Below are 16,483 nucleotides of genomic sequence, written 5' to 3'. Positions count from 1 at the left end.
AGAATAAAGTGCAACTGACAAGTGCAGAGAAAAACAAGACATGGAGAATTAAAAGAAAATTGTCCTCTCAACTAACCCAGTGAAGGTTATTTACTAAAGATCAGAGCACAACAAGCTCAGTGAGGGCGTGATAAGAAAGGGAAACAAAGAGAAAGATGACAGACAATTAAAGTCAAATTATGGGGGCATGCCAACTACATTAGCTACCAAAGCTGATAATTAATCATCATCGTGTGCCTGTCAGTGGGTAATAGTCACATCTGTAATTGGGACAAATGGGTAACCAGTGGGGCATTTAAACTTCAGTGTGTGTGCATGTGTGTGCAAAACATGCTCTCATTAACGTGAAGAGGGTAAAATGAATGTGCCATCAAAGATAAACAGTGTCTACTCTTCATCCCAAATAAACACCACAGCAGATGTTTTCACGTCTGTAATTAGCACCTCGTTAAGCACAGAGGGGAAAATAATGTGTGAAATAAGCAGCCGTGGAGGAGCAGCTGAAATAAAACCTTCATGTTTCCCTACAACACTGGAAGATCAAAATGAAACATTTCCTTCTGCTGAGAAGTGTTTTTACAGTATGGCACTTCCAAAGATTATGAGGTATGTGTTTGATTGTATGTAAATATGTAATTACAGTGACCTCTTGCCTTACTGTAAAGATTAGAGCCTTTGGTAACTTTCTTTCTGACATGTATATATCTGTATATCTAGCCACGGGGGGGGGGGGGGGGGGGGGGGGGGGGGGGGGGGTACAAGCCAGTGTAATCCTAGTGCCAGTTTTAAATGGGGAGGGCTGCATCAGAAAGGGCATCTGTCGTAAAATTTTTGTCAAATCAAACATGCGGATCATCAAGAATGATTGGTTAGGGTCCGGGTTAGTATCGACTGTCTCCAGTGCTGCTGGCCAACAGGGTGCAGGTGGAAACTGTGCTAATGCTGACCTAAAGCAAAGGAAGAGGAGAGGGGGAGGGCATGCTCAGCAGGCAGGGTGCAGTGGATGGAGATGAGTGTCCAGGGTGATTTGTGACAGGAGGATAGCAGCAGCAGTGAAAGGGAAGATTTACAAGACAGTACTGAGACCTGCTTTGATGTATGGTTTGGAAATGTTGGCTCTAACAAAAAGACAGGAGGTGGAGCTGGAGGTGGCAGAGCTGAAGATGCTAAGATTTTTTTATTGGGAGAGACAAAGATAGACAGGATTAGAAATTAGTACATCAGAGGGACAGCTCAGGTTGAGTGATCTGGAGACAAAGTTAGAGACGCAAGGCTGAGATGGTTTGGACATGTGCAGAGGAGGGATAGTGGATATATTGGATAAAGGATGTTGAAGATGGAGTTGCCAGGAAGAAACAAAAGAGGAAGACTGAGGGGTGGCTCAATGGTAGAGCCGGCGACCACATATGTGCCACGAGGCAAAAAGGGTACATCTCAATATTTGTCAATTTAATCACTTTTGCAGTAAAATATTTCTATACAAGAATCCATGTCATTTATTAGAGAACTTAGACAATATGAAAAACGTTATTTTCCTTTATTGAAATTTTCGGAGTATTTCTACTGCATTACTCCTAGAACAGCAACTTTGAGGTTTGCTGTAAAGTTGTGAAAGCCTATGCAAACAGATAAGAAAAAAATACATCTACATTTATGTTAATTTTTTTTCTTTGAAACAGACAGAAATTGAAATTAATTACCTCATAGTTTGCGAAATTGAAGGAAAACAAGCCAGGTGCAGGTCACAGTCACAGATTGTATGGGTACAGTTAGATGTAGTCAGAGCAATTATGAGGACTTTGATGTCGTGAGAAGATGTAGCAGTAATAATTTGTTGTAATAACTGTAGAAGCAGCTGTACTAGTAGAGGTTGATGCTTTAGAGTTCATTGCAATACGGGCATTTGTATTAGACATATACCGTTCATTAGCTAAAACAGTAAAAATAAAATCATGAGAACATTCTCTCTTTACGCATGCGCCAATAAAGGAACTGGTTAGAGAGGAGTTACCGCGAAAGCTGAGATTTGACTCCGACTTAATCCGCCTCCTACTTTATAGGGTGTAAAGCTAAGGCTTGTGGACGACGGAACTTTACCCCACGTTTGCTTAAAGTACTTGCTGGAATTTATAAGGATAATCCAGGAGGTGTCCAGGACCCGCACAGACCCACCACTGGCCCCCTCTCGACTCGGCAACTTGGGGACAGAGGCAGGGCTCGCCTGTTAGCTCCTACACCAGCTAACTCCAGGTAAGTGCAAAGTGGAAGCTCTCAAAGTCCAAAATGAGTTTATGTTTTTGAACTGCACAGACAACACTTACCAAACAGTGTTTTACTAGTTTTGTGTGGTTATGTTGCTACTTGATATTGTGTGCAGTGAAACTGGCCACAATAACAAACATATCTGCTAACCTCACGGTAGCACGTTATGTAGTTTGCTATCTGATATTTTGGTATCGGGTAGCTAACGAACTACAGGCAAAGTGGCTTTAATTAAACCCGCTATATCCGGGAAAGCGCATCAAAATAAAATTCAGACGAAGCTGCACCTAAGACAGTCAATGAACCTATGACGTTTCTCCTAGAGATTTGTGAATCTTTTTTTTTTAGTAATATTTTGTCGCTTGTATGATCGACTTTTAATGCGCTTATAGACTTAGCCAGTGTGAGTGCTGTTTTTATTGTGAAGATATTGTGCGCATACTTCCGGTTATGGCTGTCAATTGACAGTAATTTACTGACGCTTCCCCCCGAACAAACGGCAGCCAGACTGGCGCCGCTAGTTAGCTGAGCAGTAAGCGAACACAACAAAACTTCATTTTTTTCCGAGACTAAAGAGCCACGAAAGCTTCTGAATTCGGCTGTGGATGTACGGAAAGCCGTTTCACCATGTCATTTGGTTGTTGGTGAGCTAGCGTTATCATTATACGCCTAAATACTTCTTTTTTCTTTATAAGGTTAGAGTTTCTGGTTCAAACCTGCTGCCAGCCGCCCAGACTCAAAACAGAAACTCTGTTGTTTTGTTTTGTTTATTTTTCCTGGAAAACTAATCTGTCTTTTGTATTAACATGACGGTAACTGAAAGGAAAAATGATGTTAAAATGTATTGTCTTAGGTCTTTTTATTTACATTAGCTGAGCTGTACAGCCCCACAATGTAGAGGTTGCAAAATGACTGAAAAGCTCTATCAACCATTGTATAAAATATCTTGATTTTTATCCTCTCTTTTCAGATCTTGTCACATGTCATACTCACAATCACTGCTGAACTGTGACGAGCTCTCTGCCCCGGTTTCTCGACAATGAGGTGAAATTGTGTCAACAAACCATAATCTGAGAAAGTTGCAGCGGAAAAATATTTGTCGAGATGTCCATCACTAACACTCCTACGAGCAACGATGCCTGCCTGAGCATTGTGCACAGCCTCATGTGTCACAGGCAGGGTGGCGAGAGCGAGACCTTTGCCAAGCGCGCCATCGAGAGCTTGGTGAAAAAACTGAAGGAGAAAAAAGATGAGCTTGACTCTCTTATCACGGCTATCACCACCAACGGGGCTCATCCAAGCAAGTGTGTGACCATTCAGAGGACACTTGATGGACGACTGCAGGTACTTAAATATAAACGCTGTTTCTGCTTGACTCAGAGCAGTGGTGATTAGGTTTTAGAAGCTCAAGTAAATTATACATGGTTTCAGTTCTGTCAAGAAGCCATTCTTAAGGAAGAGGGGGGGGAAAAATTAAACTCATGCCTGTATTTGTACCACTGTGAATTTATATAGTCAGAACCCACTGTCCAACACAACAGTTGAAAATGGGTGTCCTTTCCTGCCTTCTAACTGATTATTTAACATCATCTTTCACCTCACCTGTAAGGGCAGCAAGTGTACAAATACTACTATACTCTGTATTTTCCTTGTTGTTGTTGCTCCCAGGTGGCTGGACGTAAAGGCTTCCCTCATGTAATCTATGCCCGGCTGTGGCGCTGGCCTGACCTGCATAAGAATGAACTGAAGCATGTCAAATACTGCCAGTTTGCCTTTGACCTCAAGTGTGACTGTGTGTGCGTCAACCCTTATCACTATGAGAGAGTGGTGTCACCTGGCATAGGTGAGTAGTGTTGGAAGGTTTTGCAGTTAATCCAGTTATAATTTCAGTTAAAAATTTGGTGTCCAACAGTCATTCAAACACAGTAATTGAGATGTAAAATTATTGTAAAGCATTTCTCTTTCATTCAGTTTTACTCATCCAAAAGTCCAAGTTCATTCTGTGCCAAATGTAGTTTATTTCACATTTATTTATGTGTTGTCATTTGAATTATAATTAAAGCTCAAGGAAGTCAACAAAAAAATGTTTCTTCTTTTTTAAAGCTTAACCAGTCCAGTGTTTTTCTGATGTCTACAAGAAATAATATTGAGAAATCATGATTTCAGTATTGCCCAAAGCAATTGTGACTATTTGGCATAATTGAACATCACTGGTTGAGTGCATGGGAAGAAAAGCAGCATCACAAGTTTGAGTCATGTTTCCTTTATTGTACTGAAGGAAAATGAGACTAAATTCTGAGGAAATAAACGTCACTAACTCAGATTGTAGTTTGAGGGTTACTTTTCCTTCTTACGTGACATTGTATTTACACACATCTGCATACAGATGAGGGTCTGGTGTTGCCAGTAATCTGTTCCACCTGTCAATTATTTTCTCTCGGTGCAGACTTATCAGGACTGACCATAAACAACTCAGCTGGGCACAGCTCACCCATGATCGTTAAGGATGAGTTTGATTTTGATGGACAGCAGAGTCTGCCCTCCATTGAGGGCGGGCACTCCCTCCAGACCATCCAGCACCCCCCAACCAGTAGCCGACCACCACCGTCAGAATCATTTCCAACCCCAAATCTGCTCCCACCCACTGAGGCCTCCACTTCTGCCTCAATGTCATCCTTCCCTGCTGTTGCTGCTGGATCAGGCAGTAAGATACAGTCATAAAATGTTACTTTGTAAACTTGCTTGTCAAAGTTGAGTTGGTGTAATTTTGTACAAGCTAACATTTTCACTGAAAGTCTCTAATATTCATATAGTCTGCGTCTCCTCTTTGAGTTGTTGCTGTGAAAGTGTGTCGTACATTTTGGAATTTCTACGCTTTGTCTGTTTAGCTTCAGAGCTGACTTCTGTTCTCTCCTCAGATGCCACCTCCAGTTGGTCCAGGAACGGTAATGGCTTCACTCCCACCATACCCCACCACACCAACGGTCATCTACAGCACCACCCTCCTATTCCACATCCAGCACACTACTGTAGGTGCACACAGTCACTACAACTATAACTGTAGATAAAATCACAGATTGCAGAGCAAATGAGCACTAACATTACATCATCTTTCACTCAGGGCCAGTGCACAATGAGCTCGCCTTTCAGCCTCCTATATCCAATCATCCAGGTGAGGAAGTACAAGCCACAAAAGTACAAACCCTGTTTTAGGTGTGATTCTAATAGAAAGCCTGTGACTAGATTGGACATTATTGTTTATATATGGTGTGTTGATGAATGGCCCTTAAGTTTATTTTATAGTAAGTAGTGCTAAAATCAATTATCACTCTTTTATAAATGTGGCCTGGTTTTCTTTCATATCTATGACTTGAAGCTAAAGTTTCTATAACCTTGTTGAGGAAGTGCTGGTTTCACCACTGTTTATTTCTATTGATGAAGTGAAAGCGTTGGTATCTTCTTAACTCTGTTACAGCTCCTGACTACTGGTGTTCCATTGCCTACTTTGAGATGGATGTTCAGGTTGGGGAGACATTTAAAGTGCCCTCCTCGTGCCCCATAGTGACTGTAGATGGCTACGTTGACCCCTCAGGAGGAGACAGGTTCTGTTTGGGCCAGCTCAGTAATGTACATCGCACTGAGGCTATTGAGAGAGCAAGGTAGGTACCAACAAGAAGAATGAACTGTGATGCGCTTGTATTTTTTGATGAAGTTCACATCTACATTGTATCAGTTTTGGTTAAAGATGTGAAACTGAACAGTTTCAGATGTTTATATACAGTCATGTGAAAAACAGTTTTCAATGACTACTTCTCAAGACTTATTTATTGGCTGAATTTTTTTTTACAAACTTGCTACAAGTATCCAGTGGGCAAATCTGTACAAAATGCTGCCGATAAATTTCTGATTTTTAAATGTATTTATATGTCTGTGTAGATTCTGTCATCCAGGTCATAGTAGTCTCTGGAGCTTGAAAAAGGAAACAAAAAGAAGTCCAGTCGCCTTTTTCAAGCTCCAGAAATGTATTTATACATTTTCAAGAAATACTATTTAATTGATTAACTTCAGTCTCTACTCCCCCTTATTTTGTTGAGAAGTTCTTCTGAAACTTGGTATGAGTGTTCATTGAGCAAAGGTCTACAGAATGTTCCAGACAGATTTTTAAATTTTTTGACCCCCCCCCCCCCCCCCCCCAAAAAAAATAAAATAAAATAAAAAATATAAAAAATTGTAAAACAAACCAAAAACCAACTCAGTGATGGTCGATCTACAGCCAAATTACTTTCTGTTCCAAGATTTCACATATTGTACAAGTAAAACATTTGACACCAGAGCTCAATAGGCCAACAGGTCTCATTCTCTAATTGTACTGTCATCAATGTCATGTTTAGATGTAATTGTCTTAGTTATATGTCATTTAACATGCTCACTGTAGAGTCTGAGATGTACCTCTTGGGGGTTTTTTGCAATTTGTCTGAGCGTTGGCAGAGTCTTGAAAGTTTTCCACTTCTGAATAATCTTTCTCACTGTTGAGTGATGGACTTCAGATTGCTTGGCAATGGCCTTATGACCCTTCCCAGATTGATAGACAGCAATAATTGCTTTTCTAAGATAATTGCTTATGTCTTTCCTCCTTGGCATTGTCTTAACACACACCTGAATCCTCCAAACTGCCAAAACCTTTGCTTTAATAGAGGTGGCCGTGCTTGCTGATGATCAATTAATCAGGTTTATTTGATTAGCAGCTACTTACCCTTTAATTCCTATGGAAGCAGTAAGGGTGTACTTAGTTTTTCACAAGACTGCATAGAAATCTTTCTTGTTCACATGACTGTAGATAGAAAGTTCAAAACAATCTGTTCTTCTTATAACTTCTGTTTATGCCTTGCTGTTTATTTAAAGAGACCCTTCATTCTACCAGCATCTTCACATGAAATCATGTGACTTGAAACATAATATATGGCACATTTTGCTGAGCTTTAAATGATAACTTGGGGTATTTCCTGTAAATGTGACAGTGAATACTCTATGGGTCATGCCATCTTCACAACCTGCACCACTATAGATTTAGGGAAGTGGGGACTTGCATAATAGGAATAGAGAGAGAGAGAGAGAATAGAGAGAAACCAACTGGGGTCTCCTACAGCTTTCCAGATATAAACATGTATTTTACAGGAATAATTTTAAACACTAACCTCTTAGTCTGAATGAAAGTAGCTTTTTGAATCACTGTTATGTCTCTTTACATATGTATCCACATCACAAATGACAGCCATTTTGTGTGTTTATTTTTTAAATGATCCATGAATCAAGTCCTTGTTTATGGAAAACTCCAGAACTAGATCTGGCAAGTGCAAAGTTAACATGATCCATGATGCCCGGATTTACAGGAAATGCACACTGTGTCTTGAAGAGAGTCACTGACTGTTCATTGATCTTTTTTCAAATTTTTTTTTCATTTTTATTTTATATTTATCTCTGGCAGACTTCACATTGGTAAAGGGGTCCAGCTGGAGTGTAAAGGCGAGGGAGATGTGTGGGTGCGATGCCTCAGTGACCACGCAGTGTTTGTTCAGAGTTACTACCTGGACAGAGAGGCAGGCCGAGCCCCTGGAGACGCTGTTCACAAAATCTACCCCAGCGCTTACATCAAGGTGAGGACACAGTCACTCCGCGATAACATTTCCTGTGTAATAAACTCATAGGTTTGCATGAGAAATGTAAATAAATAGTATATTAAAAGTCCCCTGTCCCATCAGGTGTTTGACCTTCGTCAGTGCCACAGACAGATGCAACAGCAGGCTGCTACAGCTCAAGCCGCAGCAGCAGCTCAAGCAGCAGCTGTGGCTGGAAACATCCCTGGACCTGGATCAGTAGGAGGGATAGCCCCAGCTATTAGTAAGATACAGCGACTGCAAATAATTATGCTAACAGAAATGAAATCAAAATGCTTTGGTGAAACAACTTGGATGTTACAGAATCTAGGGCTGGGCGATATGTACCAAAAGTAATATCTCCATATTTTTTAGCTGAATGGAAATATACGATATATATCTCAATATTTTTTCTTCCCAAAAAAGCACTTCTGTGTCAAAGAAACATTCAGCTGTAGATGTACATGATAAATTGCTCAAAAATAAACTTTTGGCATATTTAAATAATAATCCTCCTCAAATAAATTAAGGCTTTTTTCCTCCATAACAAAAGACTCACAGCTGTGTTATTAAAATGTAAAAAGAAAAGATAAAGAGCAAAAATAGCAAAAAGCTGGCTTAATCTTTAAAAAGCCAGTCTGCAGTGAAGCAGGCTTTACCAAAGTGCTTCCTCCTGTGTGTACTCCTGTACATCTAGTAATCTGTGCAAGTAACAAAACATGTAAACAGACTGAACAAAATTCCATCCTTCAATCAGCAGGATTCTAGCCAGCTCAGTAAATCCATATGCGCTGATATATCACAACCACCCTTTTGCCTGCAGCCAGGGACTCTTGGGGGTCCAGGCGATGCCAAAGCGTATGAACCGACGCAGTACGAAGGCAGTATATACACAAAACTCATCGATAGCAGAGGATCTCAGGTTTCCAAAACTCTCCAAGAGCCCCCGATGTCACCAGAAAAAGTCGCTAAATTTGTCACTAGTTGGTTTTTGGGGGAAAAAAGTCATCACAGGGTTCTGAAAGCCACTAAATCTAGCAACAAAGTCAGTAAGTTGGCAACACTGCCATGCTGCCGCTTCCTGCATGATTTAAGGGTGAAGCGGTGAGGGAGAGAGGCGGGGCAGTGTGATTGTAACTTGAGATAGACTATATCGATATAAATGATATTGTCATCTTATATTGCGTATGAAAATATATCGATATTTCTTAAAAACTCGACATATCGCCCAGCCCTAACAGATTCTATCAGTTCCTATTGGTTGATAAATGTTTGATGTGGTGTTTGCTCTGGATGTGTCACTTTCATATAAATACAATTTGACATTCAGATTTTTTTTTTTTATTTGTCAACTGTCCAAAACTCCACAATATTCAGTTTACTCTCATCAAAGTATATTTTAAAAAAAAATAAATTTCAGAAGCTGGAACCAGCCTATTTTGATCTAAAAATGTTCCTTACTATTAATTTTAATAAATTCTTTCAGTTGTAGTTAATGGGAATCACTTGAAACCTCACCTGAAGATCAACTTTTCTAGATATTACCTGACAGAGGTGCATATGAGAACACAAGTGTTTGATGTAGTCAGCTCAGACAGGGAACTATCTATGATTGCTTTAATTTATTAAGTTTTTGAAGATCTAGCTTCTGTTAGACCAGTGGATTCACAGCTAGTGAGTGTTTTTCCTGTGCCCCGCCTCTTGCAGGCTTAGTACTAAACAGACTGTTGCGTTCTGGTAGTGAGACATGACAACTTCAGACTAGGTCTTCACATTGTTTAGAGTTCATTTGTGAAAACAGCCCAAGAGGTGCATTTTGTGTTTTTTGGCACACTGGCCTTGATTGTAACTGTCTCTCTGTCCTGTCAGGTTTGTCAGCAGCAGCTGGTATCGGTGTGGACGATCTCCGGAGGCTGTGTATTCTCAGGATGAGTTTTGTTAAGGGCTGGGGGCCTGACTACCCACGCCAGAGCATCAAGGAGACCCCGTGCTGGATTGAGATCCACCTGCACAGAGCTCTGCAGTTACTGGATGAGGTTCTGCACACTATGCCTATAGCAGACCCACAGCCTCTCGACTGAGATCTTTATAATGGCAGCATCTCACTGCAGTATACAGTGGCAATGGAAAGTCTTCCTCAGTGAATTGTTTTGGGCAGAGAAGGTCAAACTGAAGCTGTCCACGTGAATAAATACTTCCAGGTGTGTTTAAACCACCTTTTGTGCACTGTGGCCCCAACTTTAGCTTGTGACACTAAAATGACCCAAAGCTGTATATTAAAGAAATGTTTATCCACATTTTTGATAGATGCCTTTGAATTGGAATGACTGTAATGGTTTTAAAAATCTCATAACTTCATGCACAAGGATGACCTGCAGATCCCATTAAACTGGAATGTGTACCAGCACGACCACCCACTACTGACGGATATTAAACTCAGACACAGGCAAGAACATCTGTGTTGCCAGGTTTCATTCAAACAGTTACAGACTGCTTTACACCTGGAAGTACACCTGAGTCCAGCCAGCTCTCAGGCTGAATAGAAAGGCAGCAGGAGCACTCTGAAGGGGAACACTTCTCGACAACAGCTCAGTTCTCGACCAACCACGAATGTCACAGGAGAAACCGACATGCCCCAGATCTGAATGCTACTTCCAGCCCCCTAACTGAAACAACTCTGTGGACTTTTTTTTTTTTTTTTTTGGTACAGTGTTGTCAAGCTATGGGTTTGGACTTTGTATGATAGGTGCAAGTCTGCACCTGATGGATGTCCTATTTTTCCCACCATTTCTTTTACAGAACATGTGTGCTGCAGTGAGCCGAACACCTGGTTGATGTTTAGGACAATATTGTCCTACAGTTTTTGGGAGTTGTTTTATGTAAAGTTCAGCTATCCAGTGGGTGATGGATTACACCAGTCTGCCACAACATTGGAACCACCTCCATGATATTGTGTAAGTCCTCCTAGTGCTGGTAAAACATCTCTGACCCATCACATGGATCAACACATCCATCCACACAGGGATTTTGACAACAGCAAAATCTCACGAATATTTTATTAGATTGGGACATGGGGAGTTTGGAGGTCTTACAGCGGAGTGTGTTGTTCTTTTAGAGGCTGCTGCCTTCCTAAACATTACTTAGATGGGTGGTGATCAGTGTGTTTAATGTTATGGCTGATTAGTGTCTTAATAACTGAAAAGTAATTAATAAAGTTTGTTAGCATGGCACTTAAAAACCAGTGTTACAAAGTGCTTTAAACCAGACACAATGCACATAACAAAATCCACATAAACATACAGGTGATTCATTTCTGTCACTTCTGATAAGACGCTTCTTAAGGTGATCGTCATTAGTGATTTTCAACCAAGATTGCCTCCCATCTGTTTCAGATACACTCTCCATTAAGCAACAACAGTCTGCTTACCTTCTCATTTTTGTGCTGAGAACAAAAAACCCAGCTCAGAGGCAGACAGATAATCTTCCTTTGTCCACAGAATGATGAGCAGGGTTTATGAACATTTTGGCAAACCAAAGTAATAATTACTAAGAAACATAAATGTGTCTGCTATGATCATGACAGCATGAAGTCCAGTCACTAGCAGCTGTTTTCCCAAACTGTTGGAGCTGAAGGTTTGTTTTTTAAATTGGATTTTAATGCCTAGACTTAATTGCACTTGCATATATTTTATGACTTGTAGCCCACTTATATAATACTTGATCCAGGTCACTTGTGTATAGTTTACCGACAAGGAAGAGGGTTAAAGACAGTTCCCAGCAATATTGATATATTTTTTGAGGTTTTATTTTTGTTACGTTTGTATATTTTTAGCACTTTATTTTTTTTCCTTGATTTAATTCAGTAACCATTGTTTTGAGGTGGTAAATGAATAACAGTAAATAGGCTGGTTTATAGTTAACATAGGGTTGTCAGCAGAGGCAGCATTGTGTGATGCAGTTGTATTGAAATTATACTGTATGCAACATTAGGCCACCTTTTTGCCCTCACTTTTCATTCACACACATCTTAGGGTTTCTTTTGGCTGATCTGACATTTTTTTTTTTTTTGATTTGCAGTTTTGTTTTCCTGTTTAATCCATGTAAATAACTTTGCTTTTGAAATGCATGTCAGAGTTTGCATGAATTTTAATGTCAAAGAGACCCCTTTTTAAAATGGAGTGATTCATTTCTCTGCATTGCATGCAAATTAATATCTGAAGCCAGTAGAAACCAGAACCTGCTGTGTACTGGTGTTTGTGTGTCCTAGCATTAAAAGCAAACAGAGGGAATCTGCATAAATGTAACCTAGGCAAATGATTCAATTTAATATGTTAACATTTTAGAAGCTGAACTCCTAAAGAAGGCGTCTTAAAGACAAATCCAGATTAAACGAGTTGTCCGGTCATTAGCGTTCCACCTTTATTTGAATTTAAATGACAGCTTTGCTCAAAGGTGTTGAAACAGGTGAGGTATGACAGACAGAAATCAGATATCAACAAACGCTTGATCCGATGTCCTCGGTGGCGTGTGATGAATTCTGTTGCACCGTTTGATGCAGGTTAAGCAAGTTGATCACTCACGACATCACGCTTGTTATTTTTACACATCAAACCTCCGCTCAGTAGTGGCTTCATAAAAAGGATTTTTTTAATGAATGTGCATCTGTCTTTTTATTCTTTGTAGATGGGGAACTTTACTACCTAACAGTTAATCATAACTAAGCAGTGGTTAGCTCTCATCCCAGTTTGGATTCATAACTTTGAAGAGCTGTGTTTTAAAGACGTTAAAATCTTGAGATTTTAGTATGGATCCAGTCGATTGCATGGCAGGAAACAGGATAGAGAATTTATGCTGAAGAATAGAGTGTTATATGATGTGCTTTAAAGTGGACAGATGTTTTTATATGACTTGCAGTTATTATAGGAGCAAAAAGACAGCTCAGATGAGTTGATGCTGACTACTATTACAGATTGAAGATATTAATTTCTCCTGTATTTCTTATGTGAGAGTCTATAATTAAACATGGCCTGATATTCTCTATGGGGTGTCCTCTTTTTTTTTTTCCACAGCAACACAACGAAGCAATAAATGATATTGTTGATGAAAAGGGCTGGATACCCACACAGCTTGAACTACAGAGCTGTTAAGTGCAAAGTGATGGAGGGCAAATTATTGAACCTGTAAAAATTTACTGCAGTGTGTTCAAACTGGGATTTCACATCTCAATTTCTAACTTAATCTTCGGGCTAGGTTCAGAAAACGAAGCTCTCGTGTTACTTAAAATTTACCCAACTCCATATCAATCTTTCTTTTTTTGGGAAGGCTGAAACTTGAGCCCAGTAATTTAACTTTTGCAGGTCTTGGGGGGGGCATTCATGCTCACTGGTGAGGCGTGTGGTGCTAAGGAGAGGACATTATGGAAGCTTGTTTCTGCCAATGGGAAAAATAAACTAAATTGCCATCCATTAAGTCAGAACCCCAGGTTAGTATTTTGAAATTTCATGTTAATCAGACTTACTCGGTCATTAAGTCAAAATTCCTTGATCATAGCTTAAAATTTCATCTCTGCCTGAATTTTTCTTTTCCTTTCAGCGGCAGAAACAAACTTCCATAAGTTATCATTCTGATGAATCAGTACTTCATTTCCTTGTGAAAAAGATCCCACATAATACATTAGATGACTCTCTTTATAAAAAAAAAAAAAAAAAGCATGAATAAATGACAGCAGTCTAGAATGGCTTTAAAAGAAACCGTCTTTAATAAGTAACTTTAATATCAGAAAAATAAAACTCTTAAATTCTCTTTACAGCAAATATATAATATCAGTGCTTTGGCCACAATAACTTAAAAGGCCATTATAAAATATAGTCTGCTCTTAAACTCCTGACTCAATTTGAAGAATTTATATGCCATAAGACTCCCCTACATATACATAACAAAAGTAGTAAAATTAGCAAATACTTTGAACTGTTGGTACAGCTTAACAATATATGTATTTATATATATATATATATATATATATATATAGATAATCTAAGATACATTTTAATAGTATACCGTTCTTAATTTGGTGGTGTACAGACATGACAGGCAGCTTGGATCCTTGGCTTTTTTACAGTTGCAGTGTGATGCTTTACATTGGCGGTAAATTATGAAGACATGCTCGTGATGCACATTCCATTTTCCACTAGGTTTAAACGGCAGCTACCAATACTATTATGATCAATACTGTAAACTAATACCTAGACTACAAGCAGACAGCACTGACACTCTCCTGCATGGAAACATATCTGGGTTTCCAAATCTTCATTCACTTAATCAGAAAATTAAAAAAAGAATTTAAAAAAAAATTACAAAATCTTATTGTAAACATTTTTAAAGATATATATATATGTATATATGAAATGTAACAAAATAAAAAGTTCTGTATATTTATCAGTCATTAACAGTAATATTATATAATACATACACAAAAATGTAAATAGATTAAAATCAATAAACTGAGGGCTGACAGTGTATTGCATTCCCTCAGAGAGAGAAAGACCAACAATGAAAGAAAGAAAAACAATGGGACGGATAGATGACCCAAGGGGACAGAAGTAGATGAGGGTTTTGGGGGGTTTTTGTACTTTCAAGACTTGTTTGGTTGCATTTTGTTAAGAAAGCTCAATGATCCATGAGCAAAATATTACAAGAAACAGAGCAAAGCCGTGTAAAAACCCCCAAATACTGTTTAGAGCTGGAATGCCAGAGGGACTGCAATCCAATGTCCACACAACAAAGCGATAGTATTGACCTAATGTAGTGCCAGCACAGTCCGAGCTGAACTCATTCCAGTGCTTCCCCCCCCTTCAGTGTCCGTGGATTCATTCAGTCCTGTAATAGTCTAAAGACACAGATGTTTAAAGCTAAGATTTGAGATGATTCCCATCCTTTTTGTACCATTTCTTTACTTTTTAGAAATATAAAAAGACCCAAGAAGGCGAGAGGACAAAAGTCATAATACGCCTGCCCCAGCTAGTCAATAGTGTGATATGATATGGGGAGCTCTGTGCTTAGTAGTGCACAGGATGACAGCAACTGAGCTGATCAAACATGAAGTGTGTACCATTGAAACATGTCATTAAAGCAAGAAATGTATTAGTAAAAAAAAAACAAAAAAAAAAAAAAACAGAAGGATTATTTCTGTCTCAAGTTTAACCTCAAAGTTTGTTTAAGCTCTGCAATTAAAACCCAAGGAGCTTCATTTACCTAGTGCTTCGTGCTGAGATGAATTTTGCATAGCCCTGGCACATGAGATGTGGGATTTCAAAAGAGAAGCAACAAGTGGCTCTCATCTCAATTTTACATCCCATTGGAATTATTTTGCCGATTGCCTGCCAACAAGTCGTAACGAGACAGCCACAGGGCGGAGCAGTCCAAATGAGTCAACATTCAAGTGAAAGAAAAGGATATTATTGAGATGGCCGCAAAACTAAAAAGCAAAGAATCAGCAGCCTGCCTGTACAGTACAGGGATTTGTTCCAGATCACAGCTGTCTTCATAGTTTCAGAAAAAGTTGTTTCTTTTTGCTCCCAGGTGAGATTTAAGTTAAGAGTAACTAGCCATTTTTTTTTGTGTATCATCTCCAAAAGGGAGGAGGAATGTTACCAAAAGTACAAGCTGTGCATATCTTTCTGGCTGAAAAACAGCACTTTGTTTCCACACGAAGTCGTAACGGGCATATAAATTAGAAGTAAATAAACTGAGGGGGGAAGATGTGAAAACATACATACACTAAATAAGAGTGTTTGGTGCTTAAAGAAAAAAAATAAAATAAAATAAAGCAACACTCGATAAAAGCTCAACAAAACAGGAAGCGGAAGAAAGCATCCTTGTGATGTAGCATTTGTTCCAGTAAGGAGCGCCTCTGAGACTGGTCTTTGACAAATACATTAAGACTTCGGTCTGTCAGTTTGTGTTCTTTTGAGCCCAAAATCTGGATCTGAAGATAGTGTTGTGAGTTAATTATAGGCTTCCCAAAAAGGCCACAAGTTTGTTTAAAGACAGAGCAACGCCATGTGTCCGCTGAACCGTTTTACTTCTGTTTACACTCAGAATGGAATTAGGCACAAGTTTCCCGTAAACAGTTTTTAAGTATAAATGGAAAGCAACGTGGCGATACTGAAGTGGTATCTCTACAAAAAAAAAAAAAAAAAGTTACCTACTTGTTGGTTTCATTCTGGGAAAAGAATAAAGACAAGAGGCAAAAAAGGTTGCTGTTGGAGTGTAAGTTGTAGGTTTCAACTACTTAGCAAAGTAAAAACCCACTACGAGTGTGTGCATACTTATATTACACTGTTAATATTAGCAGTGTTCAAACCTTCTCATTGAACTCCTGATGAATGTAAACATCATATCCTTTTTAAAAATTCATGTCAGTAGCCTGATATTGGCACCAATTATCTGGGAAATATCGAATTCTGATAGGAGGAAGCAGCGTGTGTACAATGTATTGGATTTACTGCAGCATTAATGTTTTTTAGTAACTAGAAGAAAAACATTTTTTCCTTAAATACAGTCATATG

At 39.1% G+C, this 16,483-nt stretch overlaps 1 protein-coding gene across 2 annotated transcripts; it reads left to right on the top strand.

Annotated features, from left to right (window-relative positions):
• Nucleotides 1-1,997: 1,997 nt before the first annotated feature.
• On the top strand, nt 1,998-12,948 carry LOC115785595 (mothers against decapentaplegic homolog 4-like). Of its 2 annotated transcripts, none has more exons than XM_030737344.1 (10): nt 1,998-2,250; nt 3,233-3,606; nt 3,931-4,105; nt 4,709-4,966; nt 5,181-5,291; nt 5,384-5,434; nt 5,738-5,921; nt 7,748-7,916; nt 8,022-8,160; nt 9,786-12,948. In XM_030737344.1, exons 2-10 carry the CDS (start codon nt 3,367-3,369, stop codon nt 9,995-9,997), a joined length of 1,539 nt encoding a protein of 512 aa, XP_030593204.1. In that variant the 5' UTR covers nt 1,998-2,250; nt 3,233-3,366; the 3' UTR covers nt 9,998-12,948. The 2 variants fall into 2 exon arrangements, with proteins under 2 accessions (XP_030593204.1, XP_030593205.1); XM_030737345.1 differs by lacking the exon at nt 1,998-2,250 and adding an exon at nt 2,753-2,906.
• The last annotated feature ends 3,535 nt before the right edge of the window (nt 12,949-16,483 follow it).

The sequence above is a fragment of the Archocentrus centrarchus genome, chromosome 9, assembly GCF_007364275.1.
Source record: "Archocentrus centrarchus isolate MPI-CPG fArcCen1 chromosome 9, fArcCen1, whole genome shotgun sequence".
NCBI classification, from domain to species: domain Eukaryota; kingdom Metazoa; phylum Chordata; class Actinopteri; order Cichliformes; family Cichlidae; genus Archocentrus; species Archocentrus centrarchus.
The sequence above is the reverse complement of the archived record's forward strand: the minus strand, read 5'-3'. Positions and strand labels throughout refer to the sequence as shown.